Consider the following 27,711-nt stretch of genomic DNA (forward strand, 5'->3'; position numbering starts at 1 on the left):
AGACCTGGTGCTCTGGTCACGGGTATGGGGTGACACTGTTATGTATGTCCCCCACCTGCTTCCCCCGGGGCAGGCCTGGGGGTGGTGGCTCTGGCGGGTTTGTCCTGTCCCTTGTCCCCTGTCCCTGCCAGGCTGGCTCCTGGCCCACCCCTGACCTTGGCTTTGTGTCCCCTTCCCAGCGTGGGGGGGCCACAGGGGACAGTGAGGGGACCCTGAGGGACGGGGGGGGGGGGGGGGGGGCGGGGGCAGGAGGAGGGGTGACACGCAGTGGGGTCTGGGGTAACACGGGCTGATGGGTGGGGCTGGGGGCGCAGCGAGGTGCCCTGGGGGGTGCCATGTGGTGGGCTTGGGTTGGGGGGGGGTGACACGGGTGGGTTGAGGGTCGTGGGGAGGTGCTCTGGGGCCTGACACGGAGTGGGAGGGACCGGGGAGACACGCGGGGTGACCGGGTGTTGCGGGGAGCGGCCCACGCGGGCGGTGGGGTGGGGCAGGGGGATGAGTGAGGGGGCTGTGGGGGATCTTAAAGGGGCCCCGTGCCCCCGCCCTCCCCCGGCGCGGAGCCGCGCGCTGCGGGGGGCGCCCCCCCCCGGCTGGGAGGCTGCGCCCCGAGGCGGCGGGCGCGGGGGGGCGGCGGGCGGGCGGGGGGGGGGCGGCGCGCGGCCCCTTTAAGAGTGGGGCGGCCCCGGCCGGAGCAGGAAGGAGCCGCATACGGGCCTCGGCGAGCAGCTCCCGCGGGGCGGCCAGAGCCTGCTCCGCCCGCCCGCACGGCTCGGCCCGGCCCGGCTCGGCACGGCGCGGCCCACTCCGCTCGCTCGGACCGCTCGGCCCCCGCCCGGTACGGGGGAGGGGGGGTGCGGGGTGGGGGTGTTCGGGGGTCGGGCCCTGGGGGGGGGGTGGCGGAGGGGGGATCAGAGGCCCGACCCCCCCTCCCCCCTCGCCCAGGGCAGCGCGGGGGGGGGTGGGGACGGGGAGGGGGTTGCGGGGCGGGGGGGGCGCCGGGCCGTGCGGAGCAGCTCCCCCACCCCCCCCGGCCTGCATACGTTGTACTTGGCCGGGCCGTGCTGGGGGGGTCGCGGAGGGGGGGGGGGAAGGGCCCGGCGGGGGGGGGGGGGGTGAGGGGTGGGGGGGTGCGCGGCGCGGGGGCTCCTGGGAGTTGTAGTCCCGCGCCCGCGTCGCCCCGCAGGTGCGGGGCGACCCGCGGACTACGTTTCCCGTCGTTCCCCACACGCTCGGCGAGTGGGAGGTGTGCTGATGGGCAGCGGGCGGGGCCAATCGGGGCGCGCCCCTCCGCCCCGCGTTCCCGCCCGTCGCCTCTCGGGTCCAATGGCGGGCGGCGCGCGGGGTGCGGGGTGGCCGAGGACAGGCGCGGCGGGGCCTGCGCTGCCTCCCCTCGGGCGGGCCCGCGCCCCCCGCCCCGGCCCCGGCCCCGCCGCCCGGCCCGCACCGCCCCGCCCCGCAGCGGGGGGGTGGGGGTAGGGGTAGGGGTGGAGGCCCGGGCGGCGGCCGCGGGGCCGGGACCCCGCCTCGGTCGCCCCCTCCCCCGCCCGGCCTCCATTGGCGGCGGCCCGCCCGGGGGAAGGGGTGGGGTCGTGGCGCCCGGCCAAGGCTCCCTGTGGGCCCCGCCGCGGGGGGGGCGGGGGGCGGCCCGGCCCGGGGGAAAGGGGGGGGGGGAAGGCACGGGGGACGCTGGGGGCCGGCTGCTGGGTGGGGTCCCCCGGGGCGTGCGTCCTGCCAGCCCGGCCGCGGCGAGGCCGACCCGTGCGGGGGCGCCGGGCCGCTCCCTCCTTCCCTCCCTGTTTCCCTCCCACGCCGCGGCCACCCCTCCTGTCCCTGAGCACCCCAAGGTCGTCACCGCGGGGAGCCGGCCTGAGGGGCGCCAGCCAGGCCCGCCGCCTCTCCCTGCATTCTTTGTTTGGGGTTTGTTTTTTTATCCCCCCGCCCCCGCTCACCCACCCACCGCTTCCTTATCTCCCCCTGCCGGCTCCGCACTCACCCCCTGCGCAGAGCGGGGAGAGGGAGGTCGGGCAGCCGGCGGCGGTTGGCAGCGATAATCCCACCACCACCCCCCTCCGCCTCGGTGGTTGTGGGGCCCTGAAAGCCGCCGGCTGGGCCCTGCGGAGAGGAGGGCTGCCCCGGGGGAGCCGAGCGGGGTAAAGCCTCTCTGCCGCGGAGGTTGACGCGAGGGGCGACATCCCTTGGTGACAGCAAAGGGGAGGCCTCTCTGCTCGGCCAGGTTTGTGACGCTTCCTTGTCTTCAGCGTCCCCCGTCTCAAGGCTCTTGAGTTTGAGGCAGCGGGTCGGGAATCGGGGTGCCTTGGGGTACCCAAAGCTCCTGTGCTGAGCTCCTGAGGTAGAGCTGAACGTTACTGCTGCCTTTCCTAGGAACGCTGCGTTTGTGAGGCTGATGGCAGGAGACAAAGTCACAGGCAGATAGCTGCGGTGACCGTCGTCTGAAGCTGGAGGAGAGCTGGGTGCTGCCTGGGGAGAGGGCTTTGTCGCTTGCGTTGTTTCAGTAGTGCGGGAAAAGCCCTCGGACCCGCGCACGGAGCGGGGCTCCCGGCACCTGGCGTTTCCTCATACCAAAACTTTCAAATCCCGGCCTTCATATATTGAAAACAAGAGTTCCTGTCATGCACCGGCAGCCAATGTGACCGCTCGTACCTCATGTGGCTCTGCTGTGTTCTCAGCCACCTGCCCCGAGACCCTCTTGCAGGGCAGCAGGAGGCTGGGCAGCAAAAGTTTCTCTCAGCTCAAGGACTCTTGGTAAGAGTTTTCTGCTGGTTTGAGTTCAAGATCAGCCACGTTTCCCATACTGTTAATTGTTTTGGCTATTGAAACTATAACTTATTATGTAAGTACTTTATAGACATGGGGAGAGAAGGTCTGTGCCTGGAAGAATTTACAACCTAATGACGGTTGGAGTTGTGAGCAGCCGAGCTAAAAGGTCATCCCGTCATTTTAAAAAGTGTTGGGTTTTTGGTTTGTTTTTTTTGTTTTGTTTTGTTTCTTTTTTTTTTTCTTCTTTTTTTAAGGAAATGTTTTATTTCTGAATGTTTCTGCTGGTCCTGGTTGGAAATTGCAGTATGTGGGCACTTCTGGAGGCAGATCAGGAAGAGATGGGCTGCCTTAATTCTGAGGGTTTGCCGGAGATGTTGTATTTAAACAACTTTCTATAAAAAAAAAAGAGAGACAGAGAGAAAATGAGCAGTTTATTAGAGAGGAGCCATTCTTGTTTAATATTCATTCTGGCCCCTGTTTAGGCTTGTTCTGGTGAAAGAGGGAGTGAGGAGGCGCAACCCAAACATGGGTGAGATGGTGGGATTTTTCCACCAAGCACTAATTGCGTTAGTAACTCGGGAGGGTTTTGCAAGGCATGAGCTCTTAATAAATTTGGTGGTGAATGAAAGTAGTAGTTCTTCATTTTCTGCTGATCTGCAACCCTTCTTATGCCTTTTTTTTTTTAAATTTATTTTTTGCTCGTATATGCATCTGTGGTAGCGGGTCTGGTGACGATCTTTAGCTGTATCGTGGGCTTAATAAGGAGCTCTGCTTTGTAGAGGTGCTGGGCCGGGCGGAATTAATTTGGCACGGTGAATGTGGTGGGTTTGCTTTGTGTTTTGTGACTTCTAAATAGAACTGAAAATTACAGTTGTTTTCCTGGCGTGAGAACCTGGATGTCGGCATGGGACGCAAATCAGGAAAGAAATTTATGCTTCTGTCAAGGTGCTGCAATGGTTTAGTTGCGCTGCCTGTCTTACTTGAGACCTCCTTTGGTGGATAAAAGTGCTGCCTGGGCACTGGGTTTTAACTCTGCAGAATCAAGTTCCCCGCAGGTGTCCAGCCTAAACTTTGGGAGGACCTGTAGAATTCCTGATCTACATTTGAGACAGAGCCTAAATGCTTGAGAATGGTGGTTTAATCTTGATTAAAACTGACACTTGAGGTTTTTTTTCCCAGTCTCGGGATGCTGCGTTTATTGAAAGAGAAGACTTCTGTGGCAAACAATTAGAATCCTACTCGCTATCTCGCACAGTCAAAGCAATAACCAGTTGCTCTTAACTATGCTCTCAACCAGCCTTAACCTCAGATTTGAAGAGGCTGGTTTCAATCTATAATTAAAAGCCCTTTGACAAGCAAAACTTGGGGAAAGGGAGAAAGACAGTCTCTAGGATGAGGAGAAGAATTTGTACCCAATCCCATGACCCTTTGATCCAAACTAGCGCACGTTTGTGTTCGGTGCTGCCTCCCGATCGGCGCAAGCCATGTGTCCCTCCCAATACCTGTGCCTGGAGCATCCCGCCGGTCCCGGAGGAGCTCCTGGAGGATGTTAGAGCGGGAGTAAACGAGGTCAGACAAGTGTCAGGATCCTCTGCGAGTATCCAGGGACAATTGTTTCTCGCCCAGCTCCCTGGCCATATCGTCTTCCCTCTGCGCATAGTTTCAGTTTCTCTGCCTCCCCAGTTTCATGGCTGGCTCCTGTAGCAGTGTCCAGACGCGACTTCCACGGTGGAAACAGAACAAAAGTCGTTTTGTGCCTCGAATCGTGGTGGAGCTCCTTCCCCCGGCAGAGACCCGGCTGTCTGAGGGACTTGTAAATCTTCCTGTGAGATCTCGGGCAGCAGCCCCGGGCTGCAGGTGGAAGGAAACTATAGGGATCAGTGTCCTCTCTGAATGTGACAAGGTGTGAGAAACTGGAAACTGGTGCGAGCTGCCCCGTGGCTGCAGGTGGGAGCCAAGGCCATGTTGGTGCGATGAGCTGCAGATCCCCTGGCAATCAGCGGCTTTCCGATGCCTTTGCTTCGACGACCCCTTAAAAAATGTGTACAGCCGGACTGTCAGGAGCGCGATCTCCCTGACGACAGCCTTGCTGTCTCAAATACTTTTCGCTGATCCCCTTGAAGCTGGGAGCGCAGGGGCCAGGGCAGAAACACACAGCGCTGGCAGTTGCTGGGTGGTTTTCCTGCCTGTGAAGGGTTAGCACCTTTGGGACTGTTTTCCTCCTGTTTTCCACCCCTGCAGTTCTGTAATGCCCATCTGAAACTGCGTGAGATCCTCTCCCTGCTGCGGGAGGGACTGCTGCCCTGCTTTTTTTTCACAGCAGAGGATGCTCCCAAGCGTCCCAGCGCTGCATTTTAACTCCCTCTTGCCTGCTGTTAAACGGCAGTTGTGCTCCCTCTTTCCTTCCTGGTTCATGCACCTACTTATTTCCCACTGACAAACTGGAAACCAGTAAGTAGATTTCTTTTTTTTCTGTTGTTGTTTGTTTAGGGTTTTTTTTGTTTGCTTGAGTGCCTACCCAGCGCAGAGCTGGGCAGGCGTTGAAGGTAGGCTTGTAGCTACAGGTTGCTGCTCTCTAGTTACTCGGAGCCTCTTGCCCCAACAGGCAGAGTACATGCGGTACTGGTTCAGCGTTCCCTCCCCTCATCCCCGTGCTGCCTGGTCGTGCGCTGAGGAGGAAGGAAAAGAGGAAGGACAGCATTGCCGGGGATGAAGCATGTGGCATGCTTGCTCTCAGGATTCGCTTTTGCACGTCGCGTGGAGTCGAGAACAGCGAGACGAGCTGTCTGTTTATCCACAAACTAGGAATTAGATAAGGGACTGTCCTGCCCGGAACGCTCTGCTTTGTCAGTAAAATCCAACCTTTTTTTTTTTTTTTCTTCTCTCCTTTTTTTCCTCCCCACCTTTCCTGGTGTGAAAAAGGCAGCCAGTCTTCGAGGTGCCATTTGAGGCAATTCGATTAACGCTAGACCTCCGACATTGAACGCTGAAGGCGGGGGAGCGGGGCAGGAAACGTCAGGCTTGTCAGAGGGGGAGGACGTGGTGGCTGCGAAGGGGAACCTGTGACATGGCTGCAGGGTGGGAGAGGGACGGGTTGGTTTTGGGGCTCGGAGGGAGCTGGGCTGGGAGAGCTGGGCTTGCGGGGAGCAGGTCAGGAAACAGATGGGCGCTGGGGGTGGCTGCAGGAATGGGGGGAGATTTCAGATTTGAGCAGTTTTTACGGTTCTCTTGGTTTAGAAGACTGAGATAAGCTGTGACAGGGGAGGGGGAACAGGGTGTGAAGGGGGCAGGTGCTGTTGCCCTTTCTCGGGGAATATGCCAGTGGTGACTTAGGAGGATGTTAGCTGGAGTGGGGAGCATGGGATTTAGCCTCTTGCTGGTCTGTGGTCATGCCTGGTCTCTGAAGGGGAGGAGGTGTAAAAAAATGTGACTCGCGAAAGCTCTTGTTTTCATCCACCCTTGAGCAGCTGGGATGTGCCAGTGGCCCCGCAGCCACTGCTCAGCCCTCGCGCTTTGCTGAGTGGTGGGTCAAAGCTGGCGGCAGCTTTGTTTGTTTGTGACAAGTCTTTGGTCGCTCCCTTTGGTGAAGGGGCCGAATGTCGCCTTTTGGAAATATTGGCAACTTATTTCTGTGTGGATCTTGGTGCCTCCAGGCTTCCGGGGCTTTTGAGCTGAAAAAGAAGCCTTCCTCTTCCGTAGACACTGTGCTTCTAGGCAAGAGCTGGTCCTTTAGCCAGGATTGAAACACACAGAGTTTCAGGTTTTGTGTTTGGTTGTTTGGTTGTGGTTGTTTGGGGTGTGTGTGCATCCCCCCCGCCCCGCTTGTAACTTCTAAGGCTTTCTGAAGTATTAGGAGAACTAGGGGCTGAATAGCGAGGGCTCAGTGTTCTGCAGGATCTCCCAAAAACCCTGCTGTGGTTTTGCAGGGAGCTGCTCTGTTGCTCTTCGGCAATAGCGGAGCTATGTGGGAGAAAACCTGTCGGAGGGCTGCAGCAACAGGCGTGTGGGCACACTTGGGCTTGGCTTTTGAAGTGTTTGTTTCAGCAGCAAAACAAGCAGCTTCCATTAAAGCAAGGGTGGCCAGCCTTCCTGGCCCCGTAAACCAAGCTTGGACATTTTCAGCCGGCTGAGGGCTGCGTGCATAGGCTGCAGTGGCTCGGTTGAGGAAAGGAGGGAGGCCTGGGAGCAGTTCCTCTGTAGCCTTGCTGGAGCGAAGGCGGGTTTTGCAGCAGGACACGAGGGTCGCTGGGCAGCGCTCAGCCTCCCGGGTGGATGGCGGCTCATTTCTTCTCAGTGTGGAGAGATTTATGCACAAAGACCTCGTGATGGAATTGGGACCATCGTGTTGAGAAACCCCAAGGCAGAGCAATGGTTCCAGTGGTGGTGGGCTTCTGGCACAAAAATAAACCCCTGCACGGACAGAAGTTCAAGGGACACGTGCGGGCCTTGGGTCTGTGACTACACGGGCTTGAACCAAGGCACATTCCTGCTGGATTAAATACGGTCTCTGATGACAAAGGAGAAAATTGGCAAGGAGGTCTGGGTGGAGTAACCAGTTCAAGCTAACCTTGCAACATAAGAGAAGTTTTAGTATGTCCTGGTTGTTGCTGTCAGCGGTGAAAAGGGCCGCGTGGTGATCTGGCACAGGACGGTTTTGGAGGGGCGGCAGGTTGTGGAGGCTCTGCACTGTGCCGTTGCCGCCTTTCGGATGTGCCATAACAGGTCTGGTGGAGGCCGGGCCACGGTGCTTCGCCATGTGACGTGGCAGGCGGGAGCGGACCGCTGCTGTCTGTTGGGGTCTAAGCTGACTTCTGGTTTTTGCCAGTAGTTGATGCTACAACGGAAACCGAACTTCCCCATGCGCTGTGCGAGGCTGTGCTGTGCCCTGGAAGGAAATACCTTCCCAGTTACAGACGTCGGTAGGGATGTGCGGCGTCGCAGAGCGTGACGCTTGGTCATCCCCCGTCTGTTTTCTTAATGTGGAAGTGAGCTACCAGCTGCTTTAGAGATAGCGCAGCGCTGTCTCTGCTGTGCAGTGAAGGCCATTAGGTTTATGTGAAAGACTGTCCTTGTCCTGGCAGATGCAGAGTGCTTCCCCCCGTGCCCAAGCACTCAGGACATGTCAGGAGTGGGCCCTGTGCGCTGCCGCAGGTGACTTTCCCTTTGCTGGTTTTGGTTTAATTCTCCTGGTCAGCAGTAGGAGCGCCCTCCACGTTGCGGTTGTGCTTAGAGGTCAGGGTTTGGATCAAAATACGGAGCCTGCATGGGGAAGGCAAGGAAGGAAACGGGTGGGATTGCTGATGGGTCAGTTGCTCAGGCAGGTCCTGGGCTTGGTGTTAAAGCTGGTAGTTGTAAGCCCTTTCCTCGGTGGCACTTGTCCTTTCGCTGTCCATGCAACTAGAAGAAAGTTGCATCTGGCATGTGCTTTCTCTTCTGGAGCACCGTGCGAGAAGCACTTAAATTCAAGCAGTTTTGGAAAAAGAAGGCCTTTTCTTCCTGGTGTGCTCTGTAGCAGCGTCCCTAATGATTTCCTCTAGCGTGATGAGGAATCCCAGTCCTCCAGTGTCTCATTACCAGCACCACGGAGGCCAGCTCCACCTGGGTAGTTGTTATCTCCCTACTCTGTCCTGGTCGCACCATCTCTTCTGCCGCTTGCTTTGCAACCTGCTGCTGCCGGCAGGATTCGGGAGCCTGGTTCCAGTTGCTCTTGCTTTGGTTCTAGTGTGGCACGAGTTGTCGCTTCTTCCCACTGCTGACACAGCGGTGAGGGCTGGGAGGGGGGCAGTTTTGAATACTGAAGAGATTATAAATGGGTTGAGGTATAAAATTTAGATTGGTCTTTTAGGGATACTTTCAATCGGCTGCCATGGTTTGCCTGAGGTAGCAGGGACATTGCTGAATTACCCCCAAAACCTGTCCATCCAGGAGCTGCTAGGCCATGTATCACCTTGATGAGAGGCTTGGTGGTCGTCCCTTTGTAGCTTGATTCGATATCCGAGCTGAAACACTGGTGTAACGTGGGCTTGGGACTTCTTCATCCGAATTCTTCAATGCAGCTCTTCCAGCCCGATTTAGATGCTCTGCCAAATATATCAGACCTACGCAGGCTCCTCTGAATGAGCACAGGATGCAGCCGTTCCTGAGCGAGGAAATGGCTGGCTGGTGTCTGGGGGAGGAGGGTTGTCCTTGCTCCACCGGCTCGGCAGATCTGCCGCTTTTGGCCAGCCCCAGGAGAGGAGAGCACCACGGCAAAGCCAGCTCTTGGCACCGCTCCTACCTCCGAGGTGCTCTGCTCTGGGAAGGGGTGGTTATTATTATTATTTTTTTAATACAAAGGAAAATCAAGGTTCTTTATTACTTGTGGTCATTAAAGTTCCCATGATGCTCGTTGAGGGTGCGAGGGATGTTCAATTCCAGCGCTCCGTCCAAACTTCAGTGGGAGCAATTACCCGGTATTCTTCCTACCAGAGTTCCCTTGGCAGCGGTAGCAGGATGTGGGATTCTCCTTTCCTGCCTGAACTCCTCTGCTGCTAAATCGTTGAGTTCTGCCCCAGAGGTTGTTGTTTCTGTGGTGTATTAGGTGTTTCTCCCCTGTCGATATATGGCTTGTAAAGTGCTTTGGCCCCTCTAAGATGAGAGATGTGGTGTTGATCTGTGCTGAAGGATTGGCGGTTGATGTATTTGCAGGTTTTGGGTAGGTTTTCTTTTACCTGGGCAGCTGCTTGGTAAGAAACAGTCCTAGAATGAGGGTTGACTCTGTGCTGGAGCTTCCTATGCTGCCCAGGCATATATTTCTAGACAGTAGGGAGAGGCAAACCTCCCTGGCAGGTCAGACCTGGCAGCGGCAAGGGAAGCCCCAGCTGTTTTGCGTACCTGATAGTGGTGCGAGTTCATCGAGTTGGACTGAAATGAAGGGTGGTTGCTGCAACCGAGGAGTCTGGGCTAACTTGCTGGATATTGTCAGAGCATCTCGGTTGTTTTTCCACTTCACGTTAAATTTGAGACATGGAAGCAGGATGCTCAGAAGGCTTTGGTCTTGGGGAGGATCAGAACAAAACGACCACCCTGCTTTCAGTAGTTTGGTAGTAGTAGAGGGGTAATTTGATCTGGTTGTGTGATCAGGAGCCCAGTGCCTGTCCAGGAGCTGACTGAATCCACATGATGTGGTCAGTCTCGTTCCTTAGATGAATCTCTATGTCGTGAATCCAGCGATTAGAGCTGTGATAACAGAGACCCTTCATTGAGAGTTGTGGCAGAGTTGTTGGGTAATAAGATGCTTCCCAGAGCCGGTGCCTTCAGACGGGCATTCACAGGGGGCTGGAGAGGATGCCTGCTTGTGGAAAACAGAGCCATATTGTCCATAAAGAGGCCACAGATATTTGCAGGATGCTGGTTCTGCTCTGATGTATTCACTTCAATAGCTGCGTGATCTTGGTCATGCCGTGTGTGTCCTCTGGTGTTTTATCCCAGATGTGATGTCAAGATACGAGAGAGCTTGAATTCACTCCTTTTGCTGTTGATGACTCAAATTACCTGCTAAGCACAAAAGCTTTCTTCCTGTTGCATTATCGAAATGGTGACGATTTAGATTTTTAAAAAAGGCAGCATTGTTTTTATTTTCTTTTTTTCAAACAATGCAGTTTGCTTCTGTTGATGTGCAGAGTCTTCCTCTCAAGAACATGCATCTGTTTTGCAGGTCCACATAATTCAGATAGTTTGGCACTAAACTGCCAACAGCACATTCCTTTTAGAGAGCAGTTGAATTTTAATGGCACCATAGAGTGGTTGAAATAGTGACTTCTCCCAAGCAGGCAAAACACCCTCCTTCATTTCCTCCTGCCTACCACCTTCCCACCTTTTTGGCTTTATGCTGCTGCGTGCTAGGTGTGTTTCCCGAGGCCTCTGCATAGTTCAGGGTGGATCCTGGGCAGAGGGAGACCTGCTTGGGCTTGTCTGTGGGATGTTGCAGAGCTTGGTGTCAGCAGAGATGATGGCTCATGCTCCAAATGGCCGGAGAGCCGTGTTTTATCTCAAGGGATCCAGGCTTGCAGATGTGTCCATGCAGCTGGAAGAAAGAAGGGGGGAACTGGGATGATCGCTCCTGAAACATAAAATGGAGAGACAAGGGCTTGCATTGTGTGACCTATAATTGGGGTGAGCTGTTCATAGGGAAAAATGCCCATTTGTCCAGTCGGTGGTGAGTGAGGGCTAAAATAATGTTTGGTCTTTGGGCAGAAAACCACTGACTTGGGGCCTTTTTTATATATAGCAACATTATTTTAATAATTATTTTCTAGCACACAGCAGCACTGCCGCAAAGTCTGCCCTGATACCGTCATATGTGCGTTTCCTCCAAGAAATTGGCCATAGCAACTTGTGATCTCCATTGCTTGGGTACCTTGAGCTGCAAGAGGCCAAGTAACCACGTGCTGTAGCCCAGAACGCAGTTGTTCCCAGGAAACCTTGCACTGTGGATTGTAGAAGTGCCCTAAAGCCATTTTGCCTCTTGCTCAGTGGAAAAGGCACTGATAATTTTCCCTTTCTGCCTGGAGCGGGTGCGTAGTGTTGCTCAAGCTTCTCATCTGTGCTGCTGGAGTGGGTGGCACCTCTGCGGGAGGGGAGAGCCCTGCCTTTGTAAACTGATTTGGGATCTCTTCCGGATGAAGAGCATGTTGAAAACATTTGCTGCCACTGGCTAACCAGCTGTGACTTAGCTCTTCCACCCGACACCTGCATATTTCAAAGTCCTCCTAAGCTGCTCAGGTTCCTCTCTTTGCCCAGCTAAATTTTAAAGCAATGCAAAGAAGCCAAAGGAGGAGAAAAAAAAAAAGAAAACCAACAAAACCCCACTGAGGTTATGTGGAAAACTGGTAATTAAGCAGTGTTTTGTCAGCACTTTTGGATGATCCCATCTTAATGTGGTCATCTCATTTGAATGTAAATGTCAAATTCCAGAACTCCTGTAGGAAAGTGATAGGGTGTCGTCCCGCTGGACTCGAGGTGAGTAAAGTGCAAGCTCAGGGGTTTCGGTTAACACTCTGTTCTGCTCTTTTACAGTTCGTCTGGTAGGTCTGAAAAGAGCAAGTTGATAACTTGAGCTTAAGAAAATAACCTTTTAGTGCTGAGGAGCAGCATCAGACTGCAGTCGGCCTCTGTGTGAAACCAGTCAGGTGTGGAACAGCCGAGATTGCCACGAGCAGGGTCTCGGGGAGGTGGGGGGCTTCCCTCGCTCGCATGTGTGTTCAGCAGCACTTCTTGCACAAAAAAAGGACTTCCCCCCCCCCGCTTGAATCAGGCTGTGTTTGTGTTGAGCCAACCTGAGGAGCCAGGGGTAGCCAGAGCTTGGTTGCATTGATCCTTTGGAAATGCAGCAAGGTCTCGGCACCAACAAGAACAGAGTTAGCTGAGCAGTTAGGGATGTGCATTGTCTTACACCAGGTTTGTAAATAAGGTTTGTAAATAAATTTGAGAGCTCTGGTATTGTTGCAGACTCTGTCTTTCAAATGGACCGTATTTTAAGTTGACGGAGCCCCTCAGCTGCTACGAGTTATACGTGAGGGTGATTTCCTAACTTCTCAAATGCAGCCACTTTGGGGTGAAATGTGGCATCTTTGCAACCGTGCAGAGACGTGCAGTCTGGGACAACAAGCATATAATGCCTTTTCGGCAGTCAGGGGGTGTGGAGAGAGAAAAGGCTGCCTGGGAAATTTAGGTCAGTAGTTGAATCTCCCCCTTGGTGGCCCATTCAGACCTTATTCTTGCCAAGGAGGGGACTATCCAGCGGTCGTGCCAGCGGCTTTTGTCACTTGTCACCTGGATGTCAGGAGCTCCTTTCCAAGTGGATCTCACCCAGCCCTCCAACATGGCATTGTGCCCCGTGCCTGCTCCTGGTGGGGTTCTTTTTTTGAACCTGTAAAGGTGGAAGGCTCCGTCTCTTGTTACTAATCCCCTGAGCCACCTCTCTCTGCGCAGGCTTTAATACTCTTGACTGTTCAGCCCTCTGAAAAGGGAACAGGGTGCGATTTTTAAGGGCTGGGCCGCAGTGCTCAGAGGAGGAGCCTGGTGGTCTCTGGCCGTGGCCATTCCTGGGGGGCTCGGGGGCAGCCCATTTGCCCCTCGACGTTCTCGGCCACTGCAGATGAGGGACACAAAGGGCGTGTTGTGCGAGGAGAATGAGTTGCAAAGTTGTACAACTTTTCATGCCAGCGCTCGGCAGTCTCATGACCCTGCAGCCGTTCCCACACTGTCCGGCTGATTGTCCCAGCCCCCTGACTGGGGGGGGCGGGTGACCTTGCCTGCATGGCCTGACTCGTTCCCCCAGGCCCCCTCGGTCCCCGGAGCCGGGCACCGCAGCTGACAAAGCCCGGTTGTGTGGGTGATGAAGCTTGGCTTCCCAGAAGAATATCGCCTGGAGCTTCAAAATGCTTCACGCAGCTCAAATTCTCTTTGGTGGTGGTGGGGAAGCTTTGTAAAGCATCTAATCTAGAGAGGAAAGTGGTGGTGGGGAGGGCTCTCATGTAATTTTCAGGGCCAAGTGACAAGTGTTGGGGAGTGGGCAGAGGTGTCAGACCCCCTTTCTGTGGAGCGGTGTGCCATGGTGCCTCAGGTCAAGGGGGTTTCGGGGAGTTCTGGGGCTGCCCTGGTGGGAATGGGACAAGCGATGCTGAGGCAGCAGAGGCCTCCCCTGCTGTAGCTTGGGAGGCCGGGGTGGGGGGTGTCCCTTGGACCCCCTGTGGATGTAGAGATGCTGTGACCTTGCCCAAGGTCACAGCTAAAGCCGGTGCCTGAATTCGGGGCGGTGCTGCCTTTCTTGGTACCCAGGCTGCACTCAGCCATCAAACAACCTTTTCCTCCCCACCGAAGACCTCTCATTTAAAAAAAAAATCAAACCCTGTGAAATACAGCTTCAAGTTCAAATCCTGCCACTGCAGGAGCCCAGAGGGCAGGTCTGGAGTTGGCGCCCTTGCTCTGGGCATCTTGGGAAGCTGCCTTGCTTCGGTGCTTGGTCTTTGTGGCAGGACTTGCACCAGCTTCCCCGTGCATCCAGCCTGGCTCTGCTGGTTCTTCCCTCCCACCCTCACCCCCCGTCACGATTGCGTGATGAGCTTGAGGGTGGTTTATGCATTACTGTTGTTTAATATTGAGGGGTTTGCTTCAGATGGGTGTTTCACAGACTCAGAACCACCTTCTTCTGAGTTTCCCTTGTATAAAACAAGAAAGTGCAGAAATTTCCTTTTTTTCCCCTTAGATTAATGAAGTTTTTTAAAAATAATAAAATATGAAGAACTACTGAGAAGTCTGCTAGCAAGCCCGGAACAGGGGGTGGGGGGTGTGCATAGTGTCGGGAAGCGAGTGTTGTTTTGCAACCTGGTTGCTGGATCCCCATGCTCTAATGCGGTGCTGGGAGTTGCTTCCTGTATAATTACTTCTGTTCTGGACGTGCCCCTGACTCATCCATCCCCCCCCCCCACCCGCCCCGTCGCCTGGGGCCGGCCGCTTTACGCTGTGCCTCAGTTTCCCCATCTGTAAACTGAGGACTTTGATACTTATGCTTGTGCCAAGGTATTTTTATGAACCAAATTATCTGTGTGTGGATGTAGTGCTAGTTGTGTTAGCTCTTAAAGACCCAGGGCTTGGGGTGATATACTGATTTATAGCAAATATACTGATTTATAGGCAGACAGCATTTCTGTTGCAAGTAGAGGGGTTTGCTGCTTGAGATGAAGAGGAGGGAAACCTTATTCCCAGTTTTGACATGAGAAGGCTGGGCCTGGGGGAAGTTAAGGGGCTTGCCTGGGGCAGGTTTCGCTCTTGCCTGTGTCTAGCCTTGGTGCACCTCTCCCAGCAAAGGGAGATCCCTTCCAAACAGAGGCGAGCCAGCACTGGGCTGCTCGGTTTGCTCTGGCTTTTTCAGCCTTTGAGGAGAGGATGTATTTAAAGTCAAGTGGATCCGTTTCTGCCGTGCTAGCGCATCAGGAGTGACTGAGTTATTTATTTATCTTTTTTCCAAACAAACCCTCAGTATTGGAAAGAACTGCTGCTTCTGCTGAAGCCTTTCTGAGACATGGGGGACTGGTGCCACGTCTGCTGCCGGCGCTTCGTGACAACAGTCTCCTTTCCTCTCCAGCTGCTGCAGAGGTTCCCATTCCTGGGAAAGGTGCAGCGGGTACCTTGGGTTTAAGTGTTTAAGCTCGGTTCTTTGTAAAATGCCCTTAGCAGCAGGCTGGGGTGGTTGGTGCTCCCCTGTTCCTGCACAGCGGTGCCCTCGAGTGCCAAGCTTGCTGCTGTGCCCTTTCCAAAGGGTGCTTGCTGCTAGCACCCTGTCTGCATCTCCCTGAGAGTGTCTGCAGACCCTGGGAGACCAGGGATGACCAGCAAGGATGGTTTTCCCAGCGATTATGTGATTGTATCAGGAGTTTGGCTGGGCAGAGTGAGGCTGAGTGGGCAGGGGACCTTCCCAGTAGAAGTGGTGGGATTGGGAAATAGTCCCAGAGGTGGACTGGGATCTGCTGGTGAGGCTCAAGCTGCTCTAGCCCAACGCTAGGCATGCCTGCCAGCTCAGACCAGATGCTGTCTGGCTGTATTAACCCTGGTCCTTGCCAAGGCTTGCTAGCTCTGGCCCAGATCGTGCTAATTCAGCTGTTCTTCCAGACTCTGAGAGCACCTGGGCTGTGTTTCTCCTCCTCCTTCCCAGAGTGAAGGTAAGCACAGGCCCGTCCTCACCTCCTGATGGAGGCATGTCTTAAATGCCAGGCAGGACGGTGGACTTGACAGCGATGTGGAGAGGTGCAGAGGGGCACGCAAGTGGATAGCTAGCGCTTGCTGCAGCGCATACTGGCATCAGCGGGCAGGTACCTGCCAAGGGGCAGCTCTGCGTCGTTTGCCTGTGCGACGCCGATGCCTCCGAGCAGCCAAGGCCCCTGTGACTCATTGCGCTTTCCTCCTTCTCTCGTAGCCTTTTGCATCGAAGATGGCGGGTGGTGTGGACGGCCCCATAGGGATCCCGTTCCCCGATCACAGCACCGACATCCTCAGCAGTCTGAATGAGCAGAGAAACAACGGGCTGTTGTGCGACGTGGTCATCTTGGTGGAAGGCCAGGAGTTCCCCACCCACCGCTCCGTCCTGGCGGCCTGCAGCCAGTACTTCAAGAAGCTCTTCACCTCAGGGTTAGTGGTGGACCAGCAAAACGTGTATGAGATAGACTTTGTGAGTGCAGATGCCTTGTCAGCTCTGCTGGAGTTCGCTTACACCGCGACCCTTACTGTCAGCACTTCAAATGTCAATGACATCCTCAATGCCGCCACTCTGCTGGAGATCCCAGCGGTAAGGGATGTTTGCACGGATCTCCTGGACAGGAAGATTCTGGCCAAAAATGACCAGATGGATACAGTAGATCAAATTGATCAAAGGAACCATCTCAGAGCAAAAGAGTACCTGGAGTTCTTCCAGAGCAACCCCGTCAATGGCCACCAAGGCAGCTTTCCGTGGACCAACCCAGAGTTGAGAGACCTTCAGAGACTGAACTTCCGAGGCCAAGAGGAGGAGGAGGAGCCGGACTGCAATGGCATAGACTTCTACTCGCAAGCCCCCGTAAACGAAAGACCAAAGGTGAATGACTGTGATCCTGACAGCAACCCAGCCATGTGGCTGGACAGAGAGGAGGAGGAGGTGGCTCCTGGCTCCTTGTTTTCACCTTCTCAGAATGGACATTACAGCGGCCGTGGCCTACCCACACCGGGAGAAGAGGAGGGGACCCCAGGGGGGCCTCTGGACCAGCAGGAAGCCGGTGACTCCCCCAGCTTCGTTCCTCCTGGAGCGGAGGCAGAGGATGATGCGAGGGTGCTGCAGCAAGTGATCAATTCCGTGGGGAGACAGCTCGAGGACGATGACCGAAAGGATGACGATGGGGTCATGGATTATTACTTGAAATATTTCGGCAGTTCGAACGAGGGCGATGTCTATCCGTCCTGGTCCCAGAAGGTGGAGAAGAAGATCAGGGCAAAAGCATTCCAAAAGTGCCCCATCTGCGAGAAGGTGATCCAGGGGGCTGGCAAGCTGCCGCGCCACATCCGCACCCACACTGGGGAGAAGCCCTACGAGTGCGACATCTGCAAAGTCCGATTCACCAGGTAAGGAGCGGGCGGATGCTGGAGGAGGGGGGACTGTCACACAAAACCGGCTCTTGGCTTTCCCCAGGGGCTGTTGCAGGGCTGGTCTTGTGCAATTTTATCTCGCCTGCTCAACTGATTCCCATCTTAACATGCAAGTTGAATATGAAGGCCAGAGTTTTCCAGAGAAATGAGCAATTTGGGTGTCTGACCCTTGGGAGATCTCCAGGGGCCTGTCTCGATAGCCAGTGCCACACCATCCCGGTGTCCTGAATTGCTGAGCTCTGCTGGAAACTTGGCCAGACCCAGGCTTCTGCGGAGGCCAAATAACGTGGTTGATGAAACAGAGCTGCAGCCCTTGGTATTTCTACTGTGGCCAAGGAGCCCGGGGTTGAGGCGAGAGCTGGTGAGTCGTTTAGAAATGGCTCCATCAGGTGACTGAAGTGCCGGTGGCTGGTAGTTGGGTTGGGAAGAGGCTGAACCCCGCATGGCTCATGTCCTTCCTTGGTGAACCATAGCGGGCTGAGCAATGGCCACCCTGAACAACACACAAACCCCGGTGCCTCGGTTCAGCTCCCCAGGGGCGTTCGACTCGGCGCTATTTCTAATCAGGGTTCCTCTGCTCCTTCCCTCTGCCACGGGAACACTGAAGAAAGGGGATATTGTTTGGATTCCTCTGGTTCATTCGAGTCCACGCATCCCAGCACCGCCTCCTCTCTTTGGTCTCTGTGGCTGTGATGGCTGAGCCGGGGCGGGGGTCCCACCACAGTCCCCCCGGCCCTGCCGAGGGACTGTGTGGGCTGCCTGGCAGAGGAGCCAGTCTGCCTGCCCTGCCTGCTGAAATACTCCCAGCTTGGCAAGTGCCGACTGCTTTGCTTCCCAGGAGCCTCTTCCGTGGTGGGGCAGGGTCTTTGGGGCTGCTCCCTGCTGTGGGCAGCCCGTGGACATGGCAGGTGAAGCCGGTGGTGCTGGGCCATGAGCAGGAGGCCGTGTCCTGCCCCACAATGCTGCCATCCCCCCGGCCCCGTGACCGGGGCCGCACCCAGCCCCATGTTGGGTAGCTGAGGAATGCAGATAATGGTGGGGGCAGGATGCCAACCCTCCGCCGCTCCCCCAGCACCCAGCCCTGCATGGCTGGGCCCTGCAAGGCCATGCCTCCCTGCCCCATGCCGGATCTTCTCCATGTGTGCCAGGGGCCCCTGCACACACACCCCTGTGCAAATCCTGCCGCCACACCCCAGCGGTCCAAGGTCCTCGTGCGGCTGGGAGCCCAAGGATGCGGAAACGCCATGGAGTCGCTGGCAGCCATTGACACTGGGGTAGAGGTGAGGGGAGGCACGGTGGTTTTTTGGGGGAAGAGGAGGTCGGTGGGGCAGTGCCACCTCATCGCTTCTCAATCTCACCCTCCTCCTGTGGGTTTTGGATGGGGACCTGTCCCTGTGGGCTCCCGGGAGGGCTGGGCACTGCAGAGAACAGGGTAGAAACTCTGTCCTTATCCCAGCCCCTATAAACAAGGCCGTTTCATAATACGCCAGGGCCATGCTATTTTCCAGCCAAAACACATCCCAGAGAAGTCCAGACAGGGACAGGGAGCTGCTACTGGCCTTGCTGCCCACCAGCCCTGGGCTCCATCTTGTGTCTCACCCCACAGCATCCAGCTGCTGCTCCTGCTCTGACGCACAGTGTTCACACTGGCTGTGGAGAATCTCCCTTGAGGCTGCTGCCCAAAATCGCAGCTGGTTTCCAGCTCCCTGTGCCCGTGGCTGCCTCCCTGGGGGTGCACCAGCCTCGTCCCCCCAGCACGACCTGCCCAGGGCTATGGCAGAGCGTTATAAATTCAAGCTGCCAGCCTGGGTCTCATCTGCTCTGGGTTGTTTTCGGCGGTGGTGTCAAGGAGTTGCTTTTTGCTGCTTCTCCCCCAGCACCTGGGCTGTGCTCAAAACCTTCTCTCAGAGGCTCCCAATGTAAAAATGGGTGCAAACCTGACCAACCACTCCATCATCTGCATTTCCCCCATGATTTTATTTTTCTTTTGCGTTCCTTCACCCTGCTCTTCTTCCCCGTCCCACTGGGTGACAGTGCATTGCTTGAAAACAAATCTCTTCCCTGTGCCATTAAAAAGGCAGTGTATCGCAGCGGGCTGGGGCGGCCTGGGCATGGGGAGCCTGCTTGGAGAGGAGCAGTCCCAGCTCTTGGAGGAGCTTTTGGGTTAAAGGCAGGAGGACGAGCCGGGACTGTTTCACACGGGGTGCTTCCCTGCCACCCCCTTGCTGGGTGGGGACCGGAGCCCGTTGGTTTACGCTGATTTTCACTCGTGCTTCCTGGTTCCTCTGCGTTTGCAGGGGAGGAGTGGTGATGGCGCTCTAATCTTCTGAAAGGAAGGCAGAGTGAATCTTACAAAACAGAAATATTTATAAAATTTTATAAATTGTAAAGATTTCTTTTTAAAAAAAGGTGTTCTGATGTGCTGCTCTGTACCACTTTAAGCAAGACCCGCCTTCCCAGCCCCTTTGGGAGCTGTGTTAATACCGGGGGAGGACCCATCCTGTGTGTTCTGATCCTTCACTGAAGGTTTAGGACTTTTTGGCGCCTTGTGCTGCCAGAATTTCCCCCCACGGGTGAAGACAGGGTGTCTGTGCTCTGCTGGGGCATGTGGAGCTGGGGCTTGCCTTTTCCATACAGGAGAGCAGAGAGGGATGCGGCTGGACCCGCTTGGCAAGAGGCGAGTGGTTCCCTTGCCCTCTGCCCGGGCAGGGACGGTTCTCCTCGCTGCCTGCGCTGCCCTGCCACGCGCTTCGTGCCTGATCTTTTTTATTCCTCCAGGAAGAAGCGAGACGCTGTGGCTCACGTGGCTTTGTTGGCCCCCGGCCCGGCTGCTGCAACTGCCCTCCCCTAGCTCCGGCAAGCAGCGGCTGCGGCAGCATGGGCCCTGCCAGGGACCAGCCGACCCCGCGCCGGGCAGTCCTCAGCCCCATACTGGGCTATGCTTGACCCTGTACCGATACTCAGCCCCACACCAGTGCTCAGCCCTGTACTGAGTGATACTTGGCCCTATACTGGGTGACCGGAGGGCTGGAGCACCTCTCCTACGAGGACAGGCTGAGAGAGCTGGGGTTGTTGAGCCTGGGGAAGATAAGGCTGTGGAGAGACCTTATTGCGGCCTTCCAGTGCGTAAAGGGGGGCTATAGGAAGGATGGGGATAACCTCTTTAGCAAGGCCTGTTTTGACAGGACAAGTGGTGATGGTTTAGAACTAAAGGAGGGGAGATTTAGACTGGATATAAGGAAAGAATTTTTTACTCTGAGGGTGGTGAAACACCAGCACAGGTTACCCAGGGAGGTGGGAGATGCCCCATCACTGTAAATGTTCCAGGTCAGGCAGGACGGGGCTCTGAGCGACCTGATCTAGCTGAAGATGTCCCTGCTCACTGCAGGGAGATGGACTAGATGGGCTCTAAAGGCCCCTTCCAACCCAAGCCATTCTGTGATTCTATGATTCTGTGCTCAGCCCAGTACCGATGCTCAGCCCCATACCAGGCAATACCTGGCCCCATACTGAGGCTCAGTCCCGTAATGGGTGATGCTTGGCCCTGTACCAATGCTCAGCCCCCTACCGGGCAATACTCAGCCCCATACAGTGCTTGGCACTGTACCAGGTGATGCACAGCCCCATACTGGGCGATGCTCAGCCTGTACCAGGCAATACTCAGCCCGGTACTGGGCGATGCTTGGCCCCAGCTGGTGCTGAGCCGGTACTGGGCGATGCTCGGCCCCAACCGGTGCTGAGCCGGTACTGGGCGATGCTGGGCCCCAACCGGTGCCGAGCCGGTACTGGGCGATGCTCGGCACTGTACTGGTGCTGAGCCGGTACTGGGCGATGCTCAGCCCCAACCGGTGCTGAGCCGGTACTGGGCGATGCTGGGCCCCAACCGGTGCTGAGCCGGTACTGGGTGATGCTCGGCACCGTGCTGGTGCTGAGCCTGTACTGGGCGATGCTTGGCCCCAACCGGTGCTGAGCCTGTACTGGGCGATGCTCGGCCCCAACCGGTGCTGAGCCGGTACTGGGCGATGCTCGGCACCGTACTGGTGCTGAGCCTGTACTGGGCGATGCTCGGCCCCAACCGGTGCTGAGCCGGTACTGGGCGATGCTCGGCACTGTACTGGTGCTGAGCCGGTACTGGGCGATGCTCGGCCCCAACCGGTGCTGAGCCGGTACTGGGCGATGCTGGGCCCCAACCGGTGCCGAGCCGGTACTGGGCGATGCTCGGCACTGTACTGGTGCTGAGCCGGTACTGGGCGATGCTCAGCCCCAACCGGTGCTGAGCCGGTACTGGGCGATGCTGGGCCCCAACCGGTGCTGAGCCGGTACTGGGTGATGCTCGGCACCGTGCTGGTGCTGAGCCTGTACTGGGCGATGCTTGGCCCCAACCGGTGCTGAGCCTGTACTGGGCGATGCTCGGCCCCAACCGGTGCTGAGCCGGTACTGGGCGATGCTCGGCACCGTACTGGTGCTGAGCCGGTACTGGGCGATGCTTGGCCCCAACCGGTGCTGAGCCTGTACTGGGCGATGCTCGGCCCCAACCGGTGCTGAGCCGGTACTGGGCGATGCTCGGCACCGTACTGGTGCTGAGCCTGTACTGGGCGATGCTCGGCCCCAACCGGTGCTGAGCCGGTACTGGGCGATGCTCGGCACTGTACTGGTGCTGAGCCGGTACTGGGCGATGCTCAGCCCCAACCGGTGCTGAGCCGGTACTGGGCGATGCTGGGCCCCAACCGGTGCTGAGCCGGTACTGGGTGATGCTCGGCACCGTGCTGGTGCTGAGCCTGTACTGGGCGATGCTTGGCCCCAACCGGTGCTGAGCCTGTACTGGGCGATGCTCGGCCCCAACCGGTGCTGAGCCGGTACTGGGCGATGCTCGGCACCGTACTGGTGCTGAGCCGGTACTGGGCGATGCTTGGCCCCAACCGGTGCTGAGCCTGTACTGGGCGATGCTCGGCCCCAACCGGTGCTGAGCCGGTACTGGGCGATGCTCGGCACCGTACTGGTGCTGAGCCGGTACTGGGCGATGCTCGGCCCCAACCGGTGCTGAGCCTGTACTGGGTGATGCTCGGCACTGTACTGGTGCTGAGCCGGTACTGGGCGATGCTGGGCCCCAACCGGTGCCGAGCCGGTACTGGGTGATGCTCGGCACCGTACTGGTGCTGAGCCTGTACTGGGCGATGCTTGGCCCCAACCGGTGCCGAGCCGGTACTGGGTGATGCTTGGCACCGTACTGGTGCTGAGCCTGTACTGGGCGATGCTCGGCACCGTACTGGTGCTGAGCCGGTACTGGGCGATGCTGGGCCCCAACCGGTGCCGAGCCTGTACTGGGCGATGCTCGGCACTGTACTGGTGCTGAGCCGGTACTGGGCGATGCTTGGCCCCAACCGGTGCTGAGCTGGTACTGGGCGATGCTCGGCACCGTACTGGTGCTGAGCCGGTACTGGGCGATGCTGGGCCCCAACCGGTGCTGAGCCGGTACTGGGCGATGCTCGGCACCGTACTGGTGCTGAGCCGGTACTGGGCGATGCTTGGCCCCAACCGGTGCTGAGCCTGTACTGGGTGATGCTCGGCACCGTACTGGTGCTGAGCCGGTACTGGGCGATGCTTGGCCCCAACCGGTGCTGAGCCTGTACTGGGTGATGCTCGGCACCGTACTGGTGCTGAGCCGGTACTGGGCGATGCTCGGCCCCAACCGGTGCTGAGCCGGTACTGGGCGATGCTTGGCACCGTACTGGTGCTGAGCCGGTACTGGGCGATGCTTGGCCCCAACCGGTGCTGAGCCGGTACTGGGCGATGCTGGGCCCCAACCAGTGCTGAGCCTGTACTGGGTGATGCTCGGCACCGTACTGGTGCTGAGCCGGTACTGGGCGATGCTGGGCCCCAACCGGTGCCGAGCCTGTACTGGGTGATGCTCGGCACCGTACTGGTGCTGAGCCTGTACTGGGCGATGCTTGGCCCCAACCGGTGCTGAGCCTGTACTGGGTGATGCTCGGCACCGTACTGGTGCTGAGCCGGTACTGGGCGATGCTGGGCCCCAACCGGTGCTGAGCCTGTACTGGGTGATGCTCGGCCCCAACTGGTGCTGAGCCGGTACTGGGTGATGCTGGGCCCCAACCGGTGCTGAGCCTGTACTGGGTGATGCTCGGCACCGTACTGGTGCTGAGCCTGTACTGGGTGATGCTCGGCACCGTACTGGTGCTGAGCCTGTACTGGGTGATGCTCGGCACCGTACTGGTGCTGAGCCAGTACTGGGCGATGCTGGGCCCCAACCGGTGCCGAGCCGGTACTGGGTGATGCTCGGCACTGTACTGGTGCTGAGCCGGTACTGGGCGATGCTTGGCCCCAACCGGTGCTGAGCCGGTACTGGGTGATGCTCGGCACCGTACTGGTGCTGAGCCGGTACTGGGCGATGCTTGGCCCCAACCGGTGCTGAGCCGGTACTGGGTGATGCTCGGCACCGTACTGGTGCTGAGCCTGTACTGGGTAATGCTCGGCACCGTACTGGTGCTGAGCCTGTACTGGGTAATGCTCGGCACCGTACTGGTGCTGAGCCTGTACTGGGTAATGCTCGGCACCGTACTGGTGCTGAGCCGGTACTGGGCGATGCTCGGCACTGTACTGGTGCTGAGCCGGTACTGGGCGATGCTCGGCCCCAACCGGTGCTGAGCCGGTACTGGGTGATGCTCGGCACTGTACTGGTGCTGAGCCGGTACTGGGCGATGCTTGGCCCCAACCGGTGCTGAGCCGGTACTGGGTAATGCTCGGCACCGTACTGGTGCTGAGCCGGTACTGGGCGATGCTCGGCCCCAACTGGTGCTGAGCCGGTACTGGGCGATGCTCGGCACTGTACTGGTGCTGAGCCGGTACTGGGCGATGCTCGGCCCCAACCGGTGCTGAGCCGGTACTGGGCGATGCTGGGCCCCAACCAGTGCTGAGCCTGTACTGGGTGATGCTCGGCACCGTACTGGTGCTGAGCCGGTACTGGGCGATGCTTGGCCCCAACTGGTGCTGAGCCTGTACTGGGTGATGCTCGGCACCGTACTGGTGCTGAGCCGGTACTGGGCGATGCTGGGCCCCAACCAGTGCTGAGCCTGTACTGGGTGATGCTCGGCACCGTACTGGTGCTGAGCCGGTACTGGGTGATGCTTGGCCCCAACCGGTGCTGAGCCTGTACTGGGTGATGCTCGGCACCGTACTGGTGCTGAGCCTGTACTGGGCGATGCTCGGCACCGTACTGGTGCTGAGCCGGTACTGGGCGATGCTCGGCCCCAACTGGTGCTGAGCCTGTACTGGGCGATGCTCGGCACCGTACTGGTGCTGAGCCGGTACTGGGCGATGCTCGGCCCCAACTGGTGCTGAGCCTGTACTGGGCGATGCTCGGCACCGTACTGGTGCTGAGCCTGTACTGGGCGATGCTCGGCACTGTACTGGTGCTGAGCCTGTACTGGGCGATGCTCGGCACTGTACTGGTGCTGAGCCTGTACTGGGCGATGCTCGGCCCCAACCGGTGCTGAGCCGGTACTGGGCGATGCTCGGCACTGTACTGGTGCTGAGCCTGTACCGGGTCGGAGGGATGAAGGCAGACCCGCAGACTGACGTGCCCCCCCTCGCTGTCCTTTCTCTCCCCCGCAGGCAGGACAAGCTGAAGGTTCACATGAGGAAACACACAGGGGAGAAGCCGTACTTGTGCCAGCAATGCGGCGCCGCTTTCGCTCACAACTACGACTTGAAGAACCACATGCGCGTCCACACCGGCCTGCGGCCCTACCAGTGCGACAGCTGCTTCAAGACTTTCGTCCGCTCCGACCACTTGCACAGGCACCTTAAAAAAGATGGATGCAATGGTATTCCATCCAAGAGGGGCCGTAAACCCCGGGTGAGAGATGCTGGGGGTCTGCCTACCACCCCTACAGGGAACCCCGAAGATGGAAGTTTTCAAGCCGGAGGGGAGAGTCAAGAATCAGAGGACACCCTGCAGAGGAACGGCCAGGAGCAGCAGCACTTTGAGGATAATTCAAATAATGAAGCATCAGGATTGAATGTAGCAGGAGGGTCGTCTGAGGGTAACACGCAAGGACTCTCCTAAACCAAAAAAACAAAGTGTCACAAAATCTAGTTAGTACTTTTCCTCCGATTTTTCTCTTTAAAGATGTTTCTCTCCCTTTTTTAAAAAAAAAAAACAGAAAAAAAATATATATATATATTATGTTTCCAATCTTCCCATCGTAAGCAGGGCTCCCCCGAGGATCCCTCAGTAGCCAAGGACCTTTTCATGGAAAGGCAGATGCTAGGAAGCACGGGGTAGAGATGGAAAGCGGCTCTGTCACATGGAAAAGAGCTTCCATGTAAATCCAAAGCTTTATTTTGTGTCCAAACACACGTTAAAAAACAAAAAACAAAAAACAAAAACCTATTTCACAGAGAGATCTATTTAAGAAAAAAAAAAGGCAAAAATAGGGAAAAAAAAAAAGTGGTAGGAGCGGAAGGGCTCTTTCAGGGCGGGCGGTACACGGTGCCTCGGAGGGCTGGCGAGCGGGGCCAGCCTTCCCCCCTCTGCTTTTGGGGAAGTTAACGCTCCAGCGGCGCGAGATGCTCGGCCGTTGCTGCGTCCCAGGGCGGAGACGGCTCCTTCCAGGGAGATCGGGGTCAGATGTTTGGGGTAGGGGGTGCGGGTCCTTCGCACCAGCCCCAGCGCGAAGCTGGATTTGCCAGCGAGGGGAGCCGACGGCAGTGGCTGGGTGTAGAAAATGGCCTAAACGTGAGTGGACGACCAGGATTTTGCAGGGTTGTTGGTGGCAGTGGGCGTCGGAGGCCCAGGGCCGGGGACACCCGGGGACACGGGCTCAGCCGGAGCCGTGCCACCGCCAGCGGATAACGCCGGCCGAGGGCGTGTCCGTCCCCGCGTCCGTCCCCGTCCCGGGGTGCCCGGCTGGTCCCGGGACGGCGCTGAGCCCGACCTGGCACAGCACGGACCCCACCAGCCCCTCGCCAGTGCCCGCTGCCCCGGCAAAATACAGGGCTGGGGCTGGGGGGGTGCAACCCCTCTGCCCCCCTCCCGGGATATTTTAGGCACCGGGTCAGTGGCAGTGTTCCCACAGGCCCTGAAAGCACCTAAAAATGGCAAATTCCTTTTTTAAAAGGTTATTTGAGGTCTCCCTTAAAGGAGCAGGAGGCCTTTGGGCAAGGTGGGAGGCGAGCTGCCGCAGCCCCAGCTCCCCCAGCCCCCCCAGCCCCATTCCCCAAAAAAATATATATATAGAGAGAGAGATGCTCTATGGCTCTAGAGGCGGGTATATAACCCTCGGGTTAGCAGAGGATGATAAGAAAAGGCACCTTTCAGCTGGTCACCTGTTTTCTAAATGCACATTTTTAAATGACAAAGAGATTTTAAGCCCTTTTATTTTGAAAGCACTTTTCAGATTCTCTTCCTTTTTTTTTTTTTGTTTTTTTTTTTTTCTTTTGGTGTTTTGTTTTTACTCTCAAAGCAAGAGCAGGTTTGGCCGAATGTATTTTGGAGAGGGAGTGAGAGGGGCGTGTGTGCTGGGGGGGAGGGCTGAGTGGTGGGGCTGGGGGAGAGATGGATGTTTATTTAATGCAGAAAAAGCAATAAAAAAAAAAATAAAAAAATGATAAAAATAAAAAAAAAACAAACAAAGAAGTCTTAGCACTTTGCGATGGAACGGGTACTTTGAGATCACTTTATCTTAATTTAAAAAGCAAAAGCAAAACATGTTTACAAGTCAAAACCAACTTCTACGGAAAAAAAATATTATTAAAAAAAAAAATCCTAAATTTATTTTTGTAAGAAAAATGTGTATATATATATATATATATATTTAAAAAAAAAAAGCGTAGGCAGAATCCAAGTTATATTTCATGGAGTGATAAAAGCCGCAAGGTGTCCGATGGGAGGAACGATGCTAATTAGGTTCTGTGACATGCCCCGACACCAGACCCTCGAAGTCGTTGCACTTCACGAATGAAAAAACAAATCAAAAAAAAAACCCCAGAAGCTTGAATTTTAGGCAGGAATCATGGGTTTTGGTTTTCTGTATTGTTCATTTCTCCCCACACCCTTTATTATTAATTTTTTTTCAAATTTATATATATTTTTTTTTTTTTTTTTTTTTTTTCCTCCGATGTTTTCTAGCCAGTGCTAGTCCAGACGTCTCTCCCATCTCCCCCCACCCCGGAATGGGGCGGGCCGTGACGCTCCCCACGGCCTTTGCATCCCCCCCCCGCTCCCTCCCCGGGCAGGCAAATTCGGATCCTCCCGGGAAGGTGCCGGAGGGACCCGGCTCCCGGCCGGCCCCGGGGGCTCTGCGCTGGGGGGGGGCAGCAGAAACCCCCCCCCCCCCCCGGGCCGAGGCCCCAGCCGGGCTGAACCTCTGCTAACACTGGCTACGTCTGGCATATGCAAAACGAAAAATATCAAGCGTGGATTTGTAAATAGACACTTACTTGAGGTTCTTTATTGTAATCGGCGTTGTGGTATCTCTTTTCTAGTTTGTGTTAATTTTTATTCCCGGTTTTTCTGGGGCCCCCCCTCCTCCCCCAGGTCCTCGCTGCTGCTTTTCTCCCCCCCTCCCCAATCCCAAGCCCTGAAGGAGCCGTGGGAAGTTTGGGGGGGGGGGGGGGCGCTCTGTGGGACATGGGGAATTAAATCCCCGCCCCAGCCTCCTCCACCCCTGCTGCCCGTGGGGAAAAAGTGTGAGAAAAGAGGGGAAAAAGAAATAAGTGGGGGCAGGAGAAGAGGGGAGGAAAAAAGGGGGGGAGAAGAAC

General features: G+C 56.7%; 1 protein-coding gene across 4 annotated transcripts; it reads left to right on the plus strand.

Annotated features, from left to right (window-relative positions):
* Positions 1-674: 674 nt before the first annotated feature.
* ZBTB7A (zinc finger and BTB domain containing 7A) lies at positions 675-26,403 on the plus strand. 4 transcript variants are annotated; one of them, XM_075076750.1, is made up of 3 exons: positions 675-835; positions 15,734-16,908; positions 24,562-26,403. In XM_075076750.1, the coding sequence occupies exons 2-3, from the start codon at positions 15,749-15,751 to the stop codon at positions 25,013-25,015; spliced, it is 1,614 nt and encodes a 537-aa protein (XP_074932851.1). In that variant the 5' UTR covers positions 675-835; positions 15,734-15,748; the 3' UTR covers positions 25,016-26,403. The 4 variants fall into 4 exon arrangements, with proteins under 4 accessions (XP_074932851.1, XP_074932849.1, XP_074932848.1 ...); XM_075076748.1 differs by lacking the exon at positions 675-835 and adding an exon at positions 1,707-2,233; XM_075076747.1 differs by lacking the exon at positions 675-835 and adding an exon at positions 2,281-2,763.
* The last annotated feature ends 1,308 nt before the right edge of the window (positions 26,404-27,711 follow it).

Source organism: Phalacrocorax aristotelis, chromosome W (genome assembly GCF_949628215.1).
Source record: "Phalacrocorax aristotelis chromosome W, bGulAri2.1, whole genome shotgun sequence".
NCBI lineage: Eukaryota > Metazoa > Chordata > Aves > Suliformes > Phalacrocoracidae > Phalacrocorax > Phalacrocorax aristotelis.

Excerpts from the sequence above, each read along its gene's own strand:
- ZBTB7A (XM_075076747.1), top strand. The coding sequence starts at position 2,665 with ATGTGGCTCTGCTGTGTTCTCAGCCACCTGCCCCGAGACCCTCTTGCA. Across the intron at positions 2,764-15,733 it reads TCTCAGCTCAAGGACTCTTG|CCTTTTGCATCGAAGATGGC; the intron begins GTAAGAGTTTTC and ends CTTCTCTCGTAG. Across the intron at positions 16,909-24,561 it reads TGCAAAGTCCGATTCACCAG|GCAGGACAAGCTGAAGGTTC; the intron begins GTAAGGAGCGGG and ends TCTCCCCCGCAG.